The following is an 18,347-nucleotide window of genomic DNA, read 5'->3' as shown; positions in this document are numbered from 1 at the left end:
ATGAGGGGCATGGATAGGATAAATAGACTAAATCTTTTCCCTGGAGTTGGGGAGTCTAGAACTAGATGGCATAGGTTTAGGGTGAGAGAGGAAAGATATAAAAGAGACCTAAGGGGCAACCTTTTCACGCAGAGGGTGGTACGTGTATGGAATGAGCTGCCAGAGGAAGTGGTGGAGGCTGGTCCAATTGTAACATTTAAGAGGCATTTGGATGGGTATATGAATTGGAAGGGTTTGAAGGGATATGGGCCGGGTGTTGGCAGGTGGGACTAGATTGGGTTGGGATGTCTGGTTGGCATGGACGGGTTGGACCGAAGGGTCTGTTTCCATGTGTACATCTCTACGACTCTATCTATGACTCTAAGCAGGACAGCTGGGCTGGAAAAGTCTTTTCCTTCCTCAGGCTAGCATCAAAAAAAAGATTCAAACAATCTCCAAAGCAGAAGCTGCAACTCAATAGGCAGACACCCAGGAAAAGGTGTCTGCAGTAAACAAACATCTATCACAAGGCATGTGACATTCGAGATATGAGCTGTTAAAACAAGTTCAACTGTCCTTTCATGGACCTCTACAACAAAAGAGCATCTATGTACATGATATTTCAAGCCCTACCAACAAAAATGATAAAATATGAAGCTACCATAAAAGTCATCATTCAATCAAGATAGTTAGAACTCATCCACATCACCCACATATTCCACCTTACTCTCACAAGCCTACATACAGCAATAGTCTTACAGAGAGACAGAAAATAGGCGCAGAAAATAGCCATTTGGTCCTTTGAGCCTGTTCCACCCTTCATTGTTATTATGGCTGATCATCTAACTCAATACCCTGTTTCCACTTTCTCCCTAAAGCTTTTATTCCCTTTAGCCCTAAGAACTATATACAAATCCTTGAAAACATCAAATGTTTTGGAATCAACTGCTTTTTATAGCAGAGAATTCCACAGGCTCACCACTCTCTGGGTGAAGAAATTTCTCTTTATCTCAATCCTAACTCATATCCTTAGACTGTGATCCATGATTCTGGACTCTCCAGTCATTGGAAACATCCTTCCTGTCTTTTTACTCTATCTTGTCCTGTTAGAACTTTACAGGTTTCTGTAAGATACCCCCTCAGTCTTCAAAATTCCAGTGAATATAATCCTAACCGATTTTAATATGTAGGTCCTGTAATTCCAGAAATCCGCCTGATAAAGCGTCATTGTACTCCCTCCATACCCAGAACATTCATACACAGATATGGAGACCAAAGCTGCACACAATATGGTCTCACTAAGGTCCTGTACAATTGCAGCAAGACATCCCTGTATTGAATCCTCTCGCTATGAAGGCCAACATACCATTTGCTTTCTTCACTGTCTGCTGACCTGTATACCTACTTTCAATGACTGGTGTACAAGGACCACCCAGGTCTTGCTGCACCTCCCTCTTTCTCAATCTAGGTATAAAAGTTCCAAACAGCAGCAGCTCAGCACATGACACCAGACCCAAGTACAAAAATTGTCCTGCATTGCTTCAGCCTCCAGTCTGCTCCTTACCAGCACTCTGCAACAGCAAGGTATATGCGAGAGCAGGATCAAATTACTGCAGATGCTGGAACTTATACTGAAAACAAAAAATGCTGGAAGTCACAGCGAGTCAGATTGCAACCATGGACAGAAAGCAAGCTAATGTTTTGAGTCTCAATGATTTTTTATCAGGAAGGCAGATAATCATGTGAATGCGGCTAGTTTAGTTTGGTAAGTATTATGGTGTTGTCAATAAGTAGAAGCCTGACATAGGTATCCTTATTATCCAGATGTTCCAAGGCTAGGGAATTGCCATCCACTGTGGACCTGTTTCACTGGTTGGCAAATTGCTAGGGACCGATGCAGGCTCGGAGGCTAGAGTTGATGTGGGCCATGACTAATCTCTTGAAGCACTTCATCATATGGACTTCAGGACCACCAGACTGTAGTGGTTGAGGCATACTGCATGCGTTTTCTTTGGTACTGGGATGATGGTCATTTTCTTGAAGGATTTTGACCCAGTGACAATAAAGAAACAATCACAATAGAGGTACAGCCAGGATGATGTGCGATTTGGTAAGGAATTTGCAGGTTGTGATGTTCCCATGCATCTCATGCCCTTTTCCTTCTAGATGATAGAGATTACACATTTGAAAGGTGCTGTCAAAGGAGTCCTGTTGAGTTGCTACAGTGCATCTACTTTAGGATGTTTATTCCTGCCATTGTGTGCATCATTCAGGAGCAGAGAAGAAAGAGGTAGGCGTGGCCACTGAAAGTGAGGGGTTGGCAGCTTCAGATTTAGGAGCAGTGAGAAGGCAGGCAGAGCTGGTTAGTGAGAGCAGCAGGAAAAGAGAGACCATTGACAGAGTTGGAAGCTGTGCAAACATCGCCAGCTAAATCAAGAGAGAAACGGGAGAGGAGCTTCAGATTTGGGAACAGTGAGGAGACAGACAGCTCCAAAGACCTGAAAGGTAAACTTTATTTCTCTCTGTCCACTGATGCTACTGGACAGACTGAGATTATCTGTTTTTTTCACCAAAGATCTCCGGCATGCATAGTAGTTTGCTTTTATTTGAGGACAGAGTTGGATCTGGGCAGTTAAAGTCTCGAGAGAGGGAAGGCCCAGAAACTAGAGGGTGAAAAGTGACATCAGGAATTTAAAGTGATGTGAGCACAGGAGGAAGATTTGATTGGTGTGAGGCGAAGCATGCAGCCTGCTCTAGTCTTTGATGATCTCCAGGAGATGGTTGATATAGAGCAGACTCTCTGTTTCAAAAGTGACCGATAGTTAACCCACAAGCAAGATTCTAGCTTGGCTCCGAGGATAAGGGCGAAGGGTGATTAGAGGCTGTGTGTGAGAGAGTGCATGTCCCAGTGTCTGTCCATCTATACAGCTGAACCTGGTCTCTAATTGTCTCAGTCATACTTGCCATTGGACAAAGGCATTGTTCCACTAGGACCATGCATTAGTTAGTGAACAACAGTCACCCCATTTTAAGGGCCCACAAATGGACATCTTCCAGCAGCACCCCCAACATAACACTTAGAAACTGGAACCATCAGCACCATCATAGACAACCCCAATGAGACCAGGTGTGAATAACATACCGCTATAATAGCCCTGAAATTAAGTGCCATGACTTTTCTCATTGCTGCCCTAAAGGCGACACAGCAGACAGGAAAAGATCAGCTCAAAGAATCAAGCATTGAATATGCCTTCTCTGAGTAAATCTGAGGGAAAACACTGAATTCATGGGATTTCTTTTAAAATATAAATAAATGAACTGAATGACTGTTTGTGCGAGCCTTCCTGAGGGATAAATAAATCCTAATCCAGAAACAGTGCACCACAGTCATTAATACATGCACACCAACTCTAGAAGTGATAGATGAGACCAACAAAGCATTCTACTCAAGCTTTGGTCAGTTATTGTCCCATGTCCCAAGGAGAGACAAGTTGATTGCCTTTGGGGATTTCAATGCCAGAATTAAGAGGGGCATAATTCCCTGGAAAATGTGATTAGTAAGGAAGGTGAGGGGAAGGCAAACAGTGATGGTGTCCTCTTCCAGATAAAATGCTGAGACTATTGCTTGGTTCCACTGATTGTATTCCAAAGCATGCTACCCTTCATTATCTCAGCACAACCCTAGCCCCACAGGAGATTAGAAAGGCCTTCCAACACCTGAGAACTAACAAAGCCAATGTAGCAGATGGAATCTCTGCCACAATATTGAAAAATGACAGAGAAGCCTTACAATGGCACAGGTAAATGAGCTCATCCAGAATGAAAAGCACATTCAGTGGATCTCCAAGATGCTGTAATTATGACCATCTTCAAGAAAGGAGGTAAGACTGATTCTGATACCATAGAAATATAGAAAATAGGTGCAGGAGTAAGCTGTTCAGCCTTTTGACCTTGTTCCTCCATAATCATGGCTGACCATCCAGCTCAGTCCAGTTCCTACTTTCTCTCCATACCTTTAGTCCTAAGTGGTATAACACACATCCTTAGAGAATGACCCCTGGTTCTAGACTTCCTGGTCATCAGAAATATCCTTCCAATATTTATGCTGAACAGTCATGTTCGAATTTTATAGATTTCTTTGAGGTCACCCCTCATTTTTCTAAACTCCAGTAAATATAGACCTCACCAATACAGTCTCTTTTAAACCTTCAGTCCTGCTATCCCAGGAATCAAGCTAGAATATCCTTTCCCAGATAAGGAAACTAGAAATGCACACAATATTCCAGGTACGATCATACCGAGACCCTGTACAAATGCTACAAGACCTCACAGTCCCTTTACTCAAATTGTCTTGCTATGAAGGCCAAAATATCATCTGTATCAACAAAAACAGAAATTGCTGAAGAAACTCAGAACCCTTTTACTGAAGAAGGGTGGCTGGATTCAAAGTATTAAATTTGCTTTCTCTCCATGGATGCTGCCAGACTTGGTGAGTTTCTCCAGCAATTTCTGTTTTTGTCTCCGATTTACAACATTTACAGTGCCTTTGGCTTTTATTCTATTTTTATTTCAGGTCTTCATTATCCTTAGTTATTTCTTCTATTTTACCACTTGCAATCTTCACCACCTGCTGCACCTGCACGCATACCTTCAGTCACTGATTTAGAAGGAGACCCAACTTTCATTGTACCTCTCCCTTTCCTAACCTATCACCATTGAGATAATAATCTGTTTACCTGCTTTGCTAAAAAAGTGAGCACAATCAGAGCAGGTTCTTTTTTCACACTGGCTGAGGTCTCCAAGGAAGATTAGTACAATCAGGAAGAATTGATCATATCCAGAATGAGGCACAGCCCAAGTGAATGTATATTTCTGGAAATTTGGAGCAGCATGGGAATTCAGTGTAGAGGGGAATAGATGCGTTTTGCTTACTTTTTTTGGCTCATTGGTTTCTTTTAACTGGATAAATTAAAGACCGGGATTGGGAGCCCAGCACACAGCATAGAGTGACAACAGAGGAAAGCTGTAAATTTGTTGTTTGACTCCTTTATTTTAAGATTCTTTCAGACTAAAGATAAATAGGACAAATATTTTATAGACTAAAAACTAAAAGACCAATAGGAAGCTTGTTTTTAAAAATTAAGAACGAGGCAAGTAAAATAGAGATGCCAGGCCAGGCAATGTGTTGTACCTATATGATGTGGGAGCTGTTCTGATGAGACAGGGTCCACTTGAATCATCCTAAAATCACTGTCCTGGCAAATCACATAACTAATGCTGTGGGTAGGATTTTAAATTAAATACTGTGAGGGTGGGTTCAGTCACATAGAAAATTAGGGCAGAATGTGTGAAGGAAGGGCACCAAGGAAGTGTAAAAGTGGATGAAAATTTAATAATATAACGAATTTAAAGGTTTTGTATCTAATGCGCAACCATTTGGAATAAGGTAGATGAACTAACAGTGAAAATAGGGTAAATTAATGTGGTCTCATAGCCATTACTCAAACATTATTACTCAAACATTACTCAAACATTACTCAAACGCCAGAGACCTGGGTTCAATTCCCGCCTCAGGCGACTGACTGTGTGGAGTTTGCACATTCTCCCCGTGTCTGCGTGGGTTTCCTCCGGGTGCTCCGGTTTCCTCCCACACTCCAAAGATGTTCAGGGTCAGGTGAATTGGCCATACTAAATTGCCCGTAGTGTTAGGTAAGGGGTAAATGTAGGGGTATGGGTGGGTTTCGCTTCGGCGGGTCGGTGTGGACTTGTTTAGGCCGAAGGGCCTGTTTCCACACTGTAATCTAATCTAATCTAATCTAATCTAATCTAAACTAAATCTAATTATTATGAAGAAATCAAAATGGAAACTTAACATTCAGGGATATTTGAACTTTCAGAAAGACAGAAGGGTAAAGACATAAGGTGGTAGGGTAGCACTGTTAATCTGAGATGAAATGAGGCCAATTGTGAGAGAAAATCTAGGCTCAGATGATGTAGGGAACCATTTGGGCAAAGGTAAAAAAACAGAAAGGGAAAGAAGACATTGCTAGGAGTAGTGCAGAGATTCCCAAATGATAGCCATTCCGTAGTAAAGGCTATAAATCAACAAATAATATGAGCATGTGAAAATAATAGAGCAATAATTATGGGTGACTTAAATCTTCATGTTACTTGGGTTAATCAAGTTGGACAGCATAACTATAACAACAAATTCACAGAGTGCATTCGGGATAGTTTCCCAGAACAATATATCATGGTGCCTACAAGGGAGCAGGCTATCTTGGATCTGACAATGAGTAATGAGACAGGTTTAATAAATTAACTCAGAGAGTAAAAGATCCTCTAGGAATTCCAGAGTGAGACACTTGAGTCAGAAACAACTGTGTTTAATTTAAATAAATGGAATTACAATGAAATGAGGATAGAGTTAGCGAAAGTGAACTGGGCAGATAGATTAGCATAATGACAAAAAGCAAACAGTAGCAGACATTTAAGGAAGTAATTCATGACTCTCAGGAAAAATACATTCCAAAAAGAAGAGAAGATTCTAAGAGAGGGATGAAGCAACTATGGCTAACTAAGGAAGTTAAGGAGAATATATAGTTAAAAGAAAAAGCATTTTAGAAAGCAAATATTGGTGACAGCCCGAAAGACTAGGATAAATTCAGAATCCAGCATGGGAGGACTGAAAAAGGGAGAGAATATAAGGGCAAACTAGAGAGAAATATAAAAATGAAAAAAAGATCTTCTTTCAGCATATAAAAAAGATGACAGAGGTGAATGGAACATATGCACCTTAGAAAATGAATCTTGGGAGACAGTTTTGGGGAACAAGTAAATGGCATGGAGTTAAACAGATACTTTACATCAGTCTTTACAGAGGAAGACACTGCCAACATCACATTAATACTAAAAAATACAGGAGGTGGAATGAAGTATCATCACCATCATTATCAGATAAACTAATGAGGTTAGGCACAGGAGTACCCTGACCCTGAATGGCTTATATCTGAGGGTCGAGAGTGTGGTGCTGGAAAAGCACAGCAGATCAGGCAGCATTCGAAGAGCAGGAGAATTGACCTTTTGGGCATAAGCCCTTTGTCAGGAATGAAGCTTGTGGGTCAGGGCTGAGAGATAAATGGGAGTAGGGTGCGGTTGGGGGGTGGTAGCTGGGAAGCAATAAGTGGATGAAGGTGAGGGAGAAAATGAAAGATCAGAGGGGGGCAGTGATGGACAGGTCTGGAGGGCGGTGCCAATTTGGAAGCTTGTGACTGGGATAATGTGGGGGAGGGGAAATAAGGAAGCTGTTAAAATCCACATTGATCCCGTGTGGTTGCAAGGACCCAAGGTGGAATATGAGGCGTCCCTCCTCCTGGCATCGGGTGGTAACGTTTTGGGGGTGGAGGCGGCCCAGGACCTGCATGTCCTTGATGGATTGGGAGGGAAGTTGAAATGTTTAGCTCTGGGACAGTGGGGTTTGTGGGTGCAGGTGTCCCAGAGATGTTCTCTGAAATGATCTGCAAGAAGGCGTCCTGTCTCACTGATGTAGAGGAGATCACACAGGGTGCAATGATTACAATAGATGACATTGGTACAGGTACAGGTAAATTTCTGACAGATGTGCAAAGATCCCTTGGGGTCTTGGATGGAGGTGAGGGGAGTGTTATGGGTGCAGGTTTTGCACTTCCTACGGAGGCAGGGAAAGGCGCCAGGAGTGGGGTGTGGGTTGTGGACCTGACAAGGGAGTCACGGAGGGAATGGTCTTTTGAAATACTGATAGGGGTGGGGATGGAAACATGTCTCTGGTGGTGGGGTCAGTTTGGAGATGGTGGAAGTGGCGGAGGGTGATGCGTTGTATGTGGAGGTTGGTGGGGTGGAAGGTGAGGATCGGGGGATTCTCTCCTTGTTGCTTTGGGAGGGGTGGGGTTCAAGGGTGGTGGTGCGTGAAGTGGAGGAGATGCGCTGGAGGGCATTGGTTGTAATTTCAGCATCTGCAGTCCTCACTTTCTCCCTATATCCTAGGATCCTAGAAAAAGTAGCTACAGAAATTCAAGGTGCATTGGTTGTAATTTTTCAAAAATCAATTAATTCTGAAGAAGACTTGCAAACTGCTAATGTGACACTCTTTTACAAAGAGGGAAGAAGGCAAAAAGCAGGTAAATATAGGCTAAATAGTCTAACATCTATTGTTGGAAAAGTATTAGAATCAATTATTATGGACAGCACAGTGGTTGGCATTGCTGCCTTACTGCACTAGGGATTCAGGTTGGAATCCAGCCTTGGGCAATTGTGGGGAATTTGCACCTTCTCCCAGTGTCTCCATGGGTTTCTATTGGCTGGTCTGGTTTTCCCCCAGTCCAAAGATACACAGGACAAGTGGATTGGCTATGCTAAATTGCCCCGTAGCATCCAGGGATGTGGAGGCTCGGTAGATTAACCATGGTAAATGCAGGCCGGCAGGGATGGGATTTATCTGGGTGGGATGCTGTTTGGAGGCTTGGTGCAGACTCGATGGGCCAAATGGCCTCTATCTGCCCCATAGGGTTCTATGATTAAGAAAATAATCACAGAACATTGGGAAAATCATAGTCTAATCAAGCAGAGTCAGCATGGTTTCATGAAAGGGAAATCATGTCTGACTAGGTTATTAGAAGTTTTTGAGGATGTCTTAACCAAAGTAGATAGTGGCAAACCAGTAGATATCTTGCTGTTGGACTTCGATAAGGTGTTCAGCGAGGTACCTCACAAAAGGTTAAGTCATAAGACGTCAGACCCCACGATGTTAGAGGTATATTGGATAGAGAATTGGCTAAGTGGCAGGAAAAAACGAGTGGGGATAAGAGTTTTTGTTTCGCAGGTTTCCACAGAGACCGGTGCTGGGGACTGCAACTGCTTACAACATAAATTAATAGCTTGGAGAAAGGAAATGAATATGTTGTAGCTAAATTTGCAGATGAACTAAAATAGGTGGAAAAGCAGGTTGTGATTGGGACACAAACAGTTTATACAGAGATATTGATAGGTTAAGTAAGTGGGCAAAAAGTTGGAAAATGGAGTATAAATGTAGGAAAAGTGCAGTTGTTCATTTTGGAAGGCAAAAAGAACAGAGTATTACTTAAATGAAGAAAACTGCAGAAAGCTGCAACACAAAGGGGTGCCAATCAAAAATCTGAGATGAGAAGGAATTTCTTCTGTCAGAGGATTGTAAGTCTTTGGCACTCTTTGCCACAGAGAGCTATGGGGGAAGAGTACAATTCAAGGCTGAGATAGTCATGGAATCATGGACTATGGGGAAAGAGCATGAAAGTGGACGTGAGGAAAATTGGATCAGCCAAGCTCGAGAGGCAAATGGCCTACTCCTGTTCTTATCTCTTATGGTCTTATGGTCCTGCCTTATCAACCTCGCCTCTTGCTTGAGGTGTGGTGGCCCTCAGTTTAAACTCAGAGAAACGTAATAACACCTCTGAACAGGTTGATTAGAAAATATCTATTCTGGGGATTGAAGAGCTCGTGTGGTGCCATAATAGTGTCTGTACTTGAAAAGGCTCAAGCTCAAGAATTCAGGTTTTTTTAAATTCCACTGTTAAAACATCTGGCAATTCTTCAAAGTGGAGGCACTTAACAACATTCCATTTACTTTTGCAGCCATATTAGTTGCTCAGCCATAGTTTTTCTCAGAACACTGTTAACCATCAAAAAGTCCATATGTTTCAGAATAATGTAACCTCTACTCACCACAACTCCACATTATCCCTTTACTAAACATCTGTCCTTAAACTCATTATACTCTGAACAAATGTAGCTACCTTTGGGAAGAATCTCATCCCACAATGCATTTTTCCTTTCCCTTTTCTCATGTAAAAGTCACTGGCTTCTATTAGGATACCCTACTGGCACTAAGCACTCTCCAGAGATCTGGTATTCTACCTATTCTCCATGTGTACAATCAAACAGTAAACATTGGTCAGCTATTGTAGCATGAAAGACATGAGCCAATCCCATCTTCGGTCAATGTCCATACAAGAAACACACATACACAGAGGCACTCAGCATTTGGTGCAGAAATGTGAGCAGATTAAAATGCTCATTTTCCAGGAAGTTGTTCAGGCATGTCGTGAGAGTTCAAAGTCATGAGAGTTCAGGTTCAAGTCCCTCCAAGAACACAAAAATCAAGGCTGACAGTCCAGTGCATTACTAAAGGAGGTCTGAGACGAAGGTACCGACTTTGAGATGAGATATTAAACTGAAGGCCCACATTTCTGCTCTGCAGGATATAAAAGATCCCATGGCATTATTTCAAAGAAGAGCATGGCAGTTATCCACTGTGTCTTAACCAAATTTATTCCTCATTCAACATTACAATGGAACCCAAACTATTTGGTCATTAAGACACTGCTGTTTGTGGGAGTTTGCTGGGCCTAATTTGGTAATTCCACTTTATACAAAAATAACTATACTTCAAAAATATTTTATTGGTTGTAAAGCACTTTGAAATATCCAAAGTTTAAAAAGAAGTGCTGTATAAATACAATTTTTTTCAAAGGTAGCACTCTAAAATGAGCCTTTGATTAGACTTTTTAAAATGTGCTTACATTCTTAAAACTTAAAATTACTGATCCTGTAATGAAAATATCCAAACAATAAGCAGAAATTGTGCTCATTACCTGTAAGGCTTTTCTCGCAACCATTTTTTATAAATATCACTGTGAGAAGGTAGGTAGTCCAGACTCTCATGTGAGGCTAGGTTTTCTTGATCTTTCTGAGTGCACTTGACATTAGTTACGTTGTCCCCATTATTTCTATTTTGAACATGATGTTTACGTGTCACAGGTCTGCATTGTTGTAACAAGGGATGCTCTTCAGAATCCTTCCATTTCCTGGTACCCTTGAAGTGCAGTGATGTCATTTAGCTCCAGTAGCTTTCAGACCCTGAGAAATCAGTGTCTCAAAAGTTGAAAAAGGGAAGATGCTTGTGAAAAAGCAAAGATCACTGACTGTTCAGTACCACGAAGATCCCAAAAGAGAAATGATTGTGGCTTTGGTGGATTCTTGTGAGAAATAGAGCTAACTGGAGAATGCTTCCACTAACCTGTTTTATCTAGGTCTGTTTACTGACAGGAGATGTTGAGTCAACAGAGATTCAACACAACTTAAGAGCAAAGATATTGGTAGATTAAAAAAAAAATCATAGTTTTGTGGCTTATACCATCCATGATATGGAATTTTAGTTATTGATAAACTATAATCCATTTCAAACAATTATTCTACAATTGACCCAAATATGACAATTTATAATGTAGGATCACCTCTCTATTAAGTTTTGAATACATTGTAATAACTGAGTTGTTTTACTCACTGCTGTTTGGTATTGCTGCAATAACTTATTGCCAAGCACGAAGCCCAGATTTCTTTCATTTTCCATGCAATTTACTGTCCATTTAATATTCTCCTCATTATATTGTTAGGTGGCTATCAACAACACCTAAAATGACTACTCTAATGTTGGTCGAATATCTTCCTAGACTCTGTGATGTACAGGCCATTCATCCCTGAAATATTCTCCTTCCTGGCTGTGACAGGATGGCTGGAATTGTTGGGTGGTTCAAAAAGTACAAAAGAACTGAGGAAAACTAAGTTTCATGGGTGGAAATTGAATGGAAATAATTTTCACATAGGTCTGCAGCAAAAAATATTCCTCACTCATCTATACACCACTAATATACTGGAAGCAATGAGGAAATTGAACCTTTTTGTATTAATTAAGGTAAGTGGCAACACTTTATGCAGTACTGGTGGGCAGTATCATTTTTGGTGCTGGTCATATGTGTATTTATTTTAAGAAAATTTTTATTGAAACACCAAGATTCAAAATGGTAGCGCAGAAGTCAAAACTGTGTTAAAGGCTGCCTGAAGTCACAATCTGCGCACTCTGCATTCTGAATCACATGAGGGATGCACACATCATTGCCTTCCACAACATATATTTGGCATTCAGAAAATGGACAGGAGTGGTGATCCTGGCTATTTCTTTCATGTCATACCATTTTTGGTTACTGCAGGACTTGTATCTATCGTCTATTATTTATCATTTGTAGGAACTGGGGGAAAATCAGATTTCTTACAACAATGATTGCATTTTATCAGTTGTGAAACAATCTAAGATGTCCAGAGATTGAAAGTGCATTATATAAACTAGTTTCTTTTTATGACTACAAAGAATACATTTTATGCAAATTTATATAGCCGAAAGAGTGAGGAAGTTTTTTCCCATCATTCCAGCTGGATTCAAACTTAGCTTTAAAAGTTAGAAAATGTGTTAAGCTAGGGTACTTGGAGCAAATTTTGTCCCAGACATCCCCTTTCCATTTGTGAAGAAGTGTTATCCTGATGTCACACAACCCAACCAGGCGATGCAATGTTAGGACAAATTTATGCTTCACTGTTCAAACAGTATTAAATTGCAAAATGGGTCCAACATTTCTTAAAGTGTTTGACACCAAATTACAGGTAAAGATTTTTAAACAATTTCTGCTATTGCAAAGTAGAGCAAGATCTGGGGTGTTTTTGGAAGTATTGAGTAAATTTCTGAATGTGGGAGTGTTGTTACATCTTAGAGAGGAACCTGGAAATAGGAGTAGGCCACTCCATCTGCTTCATTAAAACCTTGAAAATTTTGCACAAGTTGCCCCTTAACACTTCTAAATCCCTTAAAACACAATCCTGATATACATAATCTTCCTTCACCTAAGTCATCTCCAGCAAAATAATACCAGCAATAGCACGGTCTGGTAGGCTGCCAAATAGGGTGACAGAATCTTAGAGATATACAGCATGATAACAGACCCTTCGGTCCAACTCGTACATGCCGACCAGATAATCTAAATTAATCCAGTCCCATTTGCCAGTATCTGGCCCATATCCCTCTAAACTCTTCCTAATCATATATCCATTCATGCCTTAAATTTTGTAATTGTACCAGCCTCCACCACTTCCTCTGGCAGCTCATTCAATACATGCATCACCCTTTGCATGAAAAGATTGCCCCTTGGGTATCTTTGAAATCTTGCCTCTCTCACCTTAAACTTATGCCGTCTAGTTTTAGACTCTCCCACCCCAGGGAAAGGACGTTGTCTATTTACCCTATCCATGCCCCTCATGATTTTATAAACCTCTATAAGGTCACCCACTTCAGGGAAAATAGCCCCAGCCTATTCAGCCTCTCCCTATAGTTCAAACCCTCCAATTCTGACAACATCCTTGTAAATCTTTTCTGAACCTTTCCAAGTTTCACAACTTGATCCATCCTTTTCCTCCAAGCCTAGCTACAACCAACTTACACCTGGATAACTTGCCCAACATATCAATATGATTAGGGAAGTCATGTTGGGAAAATTGATGGTACTAAAGGCTGATAAAATCCCAGGGCCTAATAACCTACATGTTAGAGTGCTCATGGAAGTGGCCCTAAAAAATAGTGGATGCACTGGCAGTCAATTTTCAAGAGTTTATAATCTTGGGAAGTTCCAATGGATTGGCAAGTTGCTAATGTTACTTCACTATTTTAAAAAAAGAGATAGAGAGCAAATAGGGAATTATAGAGTGGTTAGCCTGAATTATAGAGTGGTTTAGTATTGAGGGAAATGCAGAGTCCATGAGGAATGATTTAATAGCAGAGCATTTGGAAAACAGTGACAGAATCAAACCGACTAAGCATAAATCTACAAAAGGGAAATCATGCTTGACAAACCTTGAGGATGTGTTTAAGAGCTCACAAGGGGGAGCTAGTGGATCTGGTTTACTTGGGCATTCATATGGCTTTTGATAAGGTGCCATACAAGAGATTAGCATACAAAATTAAGGTATATGAGATTGGGGTAGTTACTGACATGGACAGAGAACTGATTGACAGGCTGGAACAAAGAGCACTTTTTCTGAGTGGCAGCTGGTGTCTAGTGGGGTACCACAGAACTCAGTGCTTGGACACCATCTATTCATTAATATATATTATTAATATATAATCTTTAATATCTATTAATGATTTAAATCAGGGAACTCGATGCAATATCTTGAAGTTCGCAGATGACACAAAGTTGGCTGGGACAATGAATTGTGGATATGCAGGGATGCTTCAGCATGATGTAAACTAGTTCAGGGAGTGGGTAAATACAAAGAAGATGAAGTGTACTGTTATCAACAAAACAGGAAGGCAGATTATTAAGTGAATGATGATAGATTGAGAAAGGAGGAGATAAAAAGAAACTATGTGTCCTTTTACACTGGTTGCTGAAAGTAAACATACAGGTACAGCAGGCAGTGAAGACAGCAAATTGTATGTTAGCCTTCATAGTGAAAGAATTAGAATACAAGAGCAGGAAGCTATGCAACAAATGCACAGGGCCTTGGTGAGATCATACCTGGAATATTAGATGATCAACTATATTAATATTGACTGGTGGAGCAGGTTCAAAGGGTCAAATAGCATACTCCTGTTTCCATTTTCTAAGTTCTTATCCCAACTCTATGTTAGCCACCAAGATACATGCAGTGTATGCATCTGAGCTTATGACCGCTTGGAAAAAAAATTAATGAAGCTGTTGCACTCTCTTCCTCCTTGGTGTGATGCAGCAGGTAGTTAGCAGCTCTTAGCTCTCTGAAAATAGGAAATCAGAAGGGGAAGTTTGGGTTGAGGGTAATTGGGCAGTGTGGTCTAAGGCTCTATAGAGCTGCAATATCAATCCCCCTGCTAATGAAAGCAAACACACTACAGGGTATATACTTTCTTAACAACCCTATCAACTTGGGTGGCAATTTTGAGGGATCTATGGACATGGACCCCAAGATCCCTCTGTTCCTCAACACTGCCAAGAATCCTGCCTTTAACCTTGTATTCTGCAGTCAGATTTGACCTTCCAAAATGAATCACTTCACACTTTTCCAGGTTGAACTCCGTCTGCCACTTATCAGCCGGTTCTGTCTCCTGTCAATATCCTGTTGCAACCTACAACAGCCTTCTACGCTATTTATGCTGCAATCTATACTATACTTCTCTGCTGCATGTCATTGGCAATTTACTAACCCACCAACTTCCTCAACCAAGTCATTTATAAAAATCACAAAGAGCAGAGGACCCAGAACAGATCCCCGCAGAACACCACTGGTCACTGAGCTCCAGGCTGAATATTTTCCATCTACTACCACCCTCATCTTCTAATGGCCAGCCAATTCTGCATCCAACCAGCCACGATTCCCTGTACCCTATGCCTCCTTAGTTTCTGAATGAGCTTACCGTAGAGAACATTATCAAATGCCTTGCTACAAATTCATGTACACCACATCCACTGTTGTATTTCATCAATGAGTTTTGTCACATTCATAACAATACTCATTGGTTTGGCTATGGATGATTGAGTGCTGCCATCATTTCCTCCAGATATCACTACAGGGAAAATAATGCAGAGTCAGGATGGTGATGCCATCAGTTGTCCACTTGAAGTCAAAGGACTTAGTCAAGTTCCTCGACTTCACCACCATTACTGAGCAGAGCTAGATACCAGGTAAAAACAATGACTGCAGATGCTGGAAACCAGATTCTTGATCAGTGGTGCTGGAAGAGCACAGCAGTTCAGGCAGCATCCAAGGAGCTTCGAAATCGACGTTTCGGGCAAAAGCCCTTCATCAGGAATAAAGCCTGCAACAGTCATATTGGGGGTTTTGAACTTTGATTAGACTACAGCTGGAGTACTGCATGAAGTTCTGGTTACCACACTACAGGAAAGATGTGATTGGACTGGAAGGGATGCAAAGGAGATTCACCAGGATGTTTCCTGGAATGGAGTATTTCCACTACGAAGAAAAGCTGGATAAGTTTGGGTTGTTTTCTTTGGATATGGGAAGATTGGGGAGGGGAGGGGGCACCCTTAGTTGAAGGGTCGATAACGCAATTTTAAGGAGAAGGGCAGAGTGTTCAGATGGGATTTCAGAAAAAAAACATTTTCATCCATAGAGCGATGGAGGTGGGGGTCAGGAACATACAGGTTTGTTAAGGTAGGCAACCTCTACATCTTTAAAAATTACTTGAATGAACACTTGAAGTGTCTTACCATCCAAGGCTATGGGCTATTGCAGAAAGTGGGGCTAGTGTAGGTCGTAGCATTTGGTGGCACAGACATGATGGGCCAAAGGTTGTACTGTACGGTTTGATTCTTCAAATAGTAAAAGCTAAAGCAGCAGCAAAAGACTGGTTTTCTGAAAAACTTCTCTTTCTCCTTTCCTCTGTCTCCCAGCTGAAGAGGTTTAATCAATCAGACCTTGCCAAGTTGGGCAAATAAAGTCTGCTGCACTTACACAGAAATAGTCAAAAAACATTATGAGAGGTCTCAGCAAATACCTTTCAAATACCTTTTGTGGCTGTGGAAGTCTTTTGTCAATATTCACATAGATGAAATCCTCCACTCCATGTAGATTTTAAGGTGATGATCATCAGCAGTAGACAGACAATGGACAGTCTCCACAAGAGGCACTGATCTTACATAACAAGAGGTAGTTTATTGCAGTATACGAAAAAGTACATATTTTGACTAATTAAGTATAATTGGTTAAGACTACCAGGAGGTAGGTATGTTACTTCTGACCTTGAAATCACATGCATGACCTGATTTGCCAAAGACTGTGTCTCATCAGATTAGGTGAAGTTTATGCAACTTCATGCAACAACTCTTTCAGAACCATTATGTTACACAATATAGAGCACAATGTTGTTTCTTGGGGTAGGGATCTGGAAACATGCCACAGTGATAAATTTGAACATTAGTGCTGCACGCTGAGATTTTTAAATTTTCTCCATCTTCAATATTCTATTATTGCTCACTCCCTCAACTCCAATTTCAAAAACAAAATTAGACAACCACGATTTGAAAACAGAAAAACTGGCAATTTTCAAAAACTCTCAAATGAAGAGCACAAAACACTGGTTTTCTTAGATAAAGTGCCATTGTATATTTTCAACAAGGTATTATTAATAATTTTATTTGTTGGCCATATTTGAAGTATTTTTAAGCAGTAGACATACATAGAACTAAAATACAATTTGCATTCTCTTTCTCCAATTCTCTTCTGAATCCTGACACTCAAAAAAACCCAGATTAGTATTTCTCACAAGCACTGGTCATTAATGATTATGGCATGATGAGAATTATTATGGCTGAATCCCCAGAAAGGATGCATTTCCTTCAAAGCAACAAATGTCAGCTTGTTTCATCTTGCTCTTCCAGTTTTACATTTATCTCAAAACTGTGTAAACAATTTTCAAAGAAGACAATGAAATAAAGACAAAGAATCTTGCATACGTCATTTCAGTAAACACCAAAATCCGTGTCAGTTGAAATTGTACCTTTACAAATCAAATCTAAAAGGGTTAGTGAACACAAAAATGTTGTTATTGAACCAAAACGTAATCTTTCTTGTTAAGGACAACCAACTATGGTGTCTTACACTGACATTTAGCGATCTGGTTATGCCTATTCTTAGAAATTTAACATGTTTCATAAAAACTAGACAAGGCAGTAAATAAACAAAATGCTAAAAACTTGCCCCATCTCTACTAAAGTAGTATTTAGTGTTTTGTACATCTGGGAATCAAGGGTAAATGAACTCATTTTCCCCTTCTAGTGGCATAGCCAACATTCAGCCCCTAACACCACTAAGGTATGTTGTGCGCAATCTAAGGTCGTTAGTAATTGTTACTATGTTTCTAAAATAATTCATTGGCTATGAAATAGTTTAGGGTATCACAGGACATAAATCCAAGTCTCACTTACCATCACCTGAGTGGCTCACAATTCAGCAAAGCTTCAAATTTACGATTTTCATCCTGGTGTTCAATCCCTTCCTCGACCTTACCTCAGTTTCCAACCTGCCACAACCCTGAAAAGTTTGCTTTTCTGGGCTATTGTGCATCAAGTTTCTTTTATCCATATTGATAGATGTGACTTCAGCTATACAGGTTCTAATACCTGGAATTTCCTCCACACATCAAACCTCAAAGTACCTCTCTGACAAGACTTGGCTCACTTGGCCAAAGTCTCATGTGGCTTGGGGATTTGAAGATGCCATGGAATATTTTAATACTTCAAAGGCATGATATAAATGCATGCTTGGTATACAGGTTTGGTACTCATCCTCCATCCAGATGAAGCTATATCATTAGCCCTACCAGTACCAAAATATGTCACAGAAAGCAAGTTTACTCTTTTCAACAGGGTGAAATCACAGGAGATTAAGCCACAGACAACTAAACTGCAATTTTTAAAAATTTAGCTGCCACAGTCGAGGGTGATTTCCTATGATGGTTAGAAACACTTTGGACAAGA

At 40.6% G+C, this 18,347-nt stretch overlaps 1 protein-coding gene across 1 annotated transcript in view; it reads right to left on the bottom strand.

The window, feature by feature from the left end:
* The window catches only part of LOC122549475 (chloride channel protein C-like), a 124,148-nt gene extending 113,263 nt beyond the window's left edge, over window positions 1-10,885 (bottom strand). Inside the window, exon 1 of the mRNA XM_043689335.1 lies at window positions 10,644-10,885. Within this exon, the coding sequence (XP_043545270.1) occupies window positions 10,644-10,885 (242 nt within the window). The remainder of the gene's footprint in view (window positions 1-10,643) is intronic.
* Between the last annotated feature and the right edge of the window lie 7,462 nt (window positions 10,886-18,347).

Source organism: Chiloscyllium plagiosum, chromosome 4 (genome assembly GCF_004010195.1).
Source record: "Chiloscyllium plagiosum isolate BGI_BamShark_2017 chromosome 4, ASM401019v2, whole genome shotgun sequence".
NCBI classification, from domain to species: Eukaryota; Metazoa; Chordata; class Chondrichthyes; order Orectolobiformes; family Hemiscylliidae; genus Chiloscyllium; species Chiloscyllium plagiosum.
Note: the sequence above shows the minus strand (reverse complement) of the source record. Positions and strands in the feature narration are given on the sequence as shown.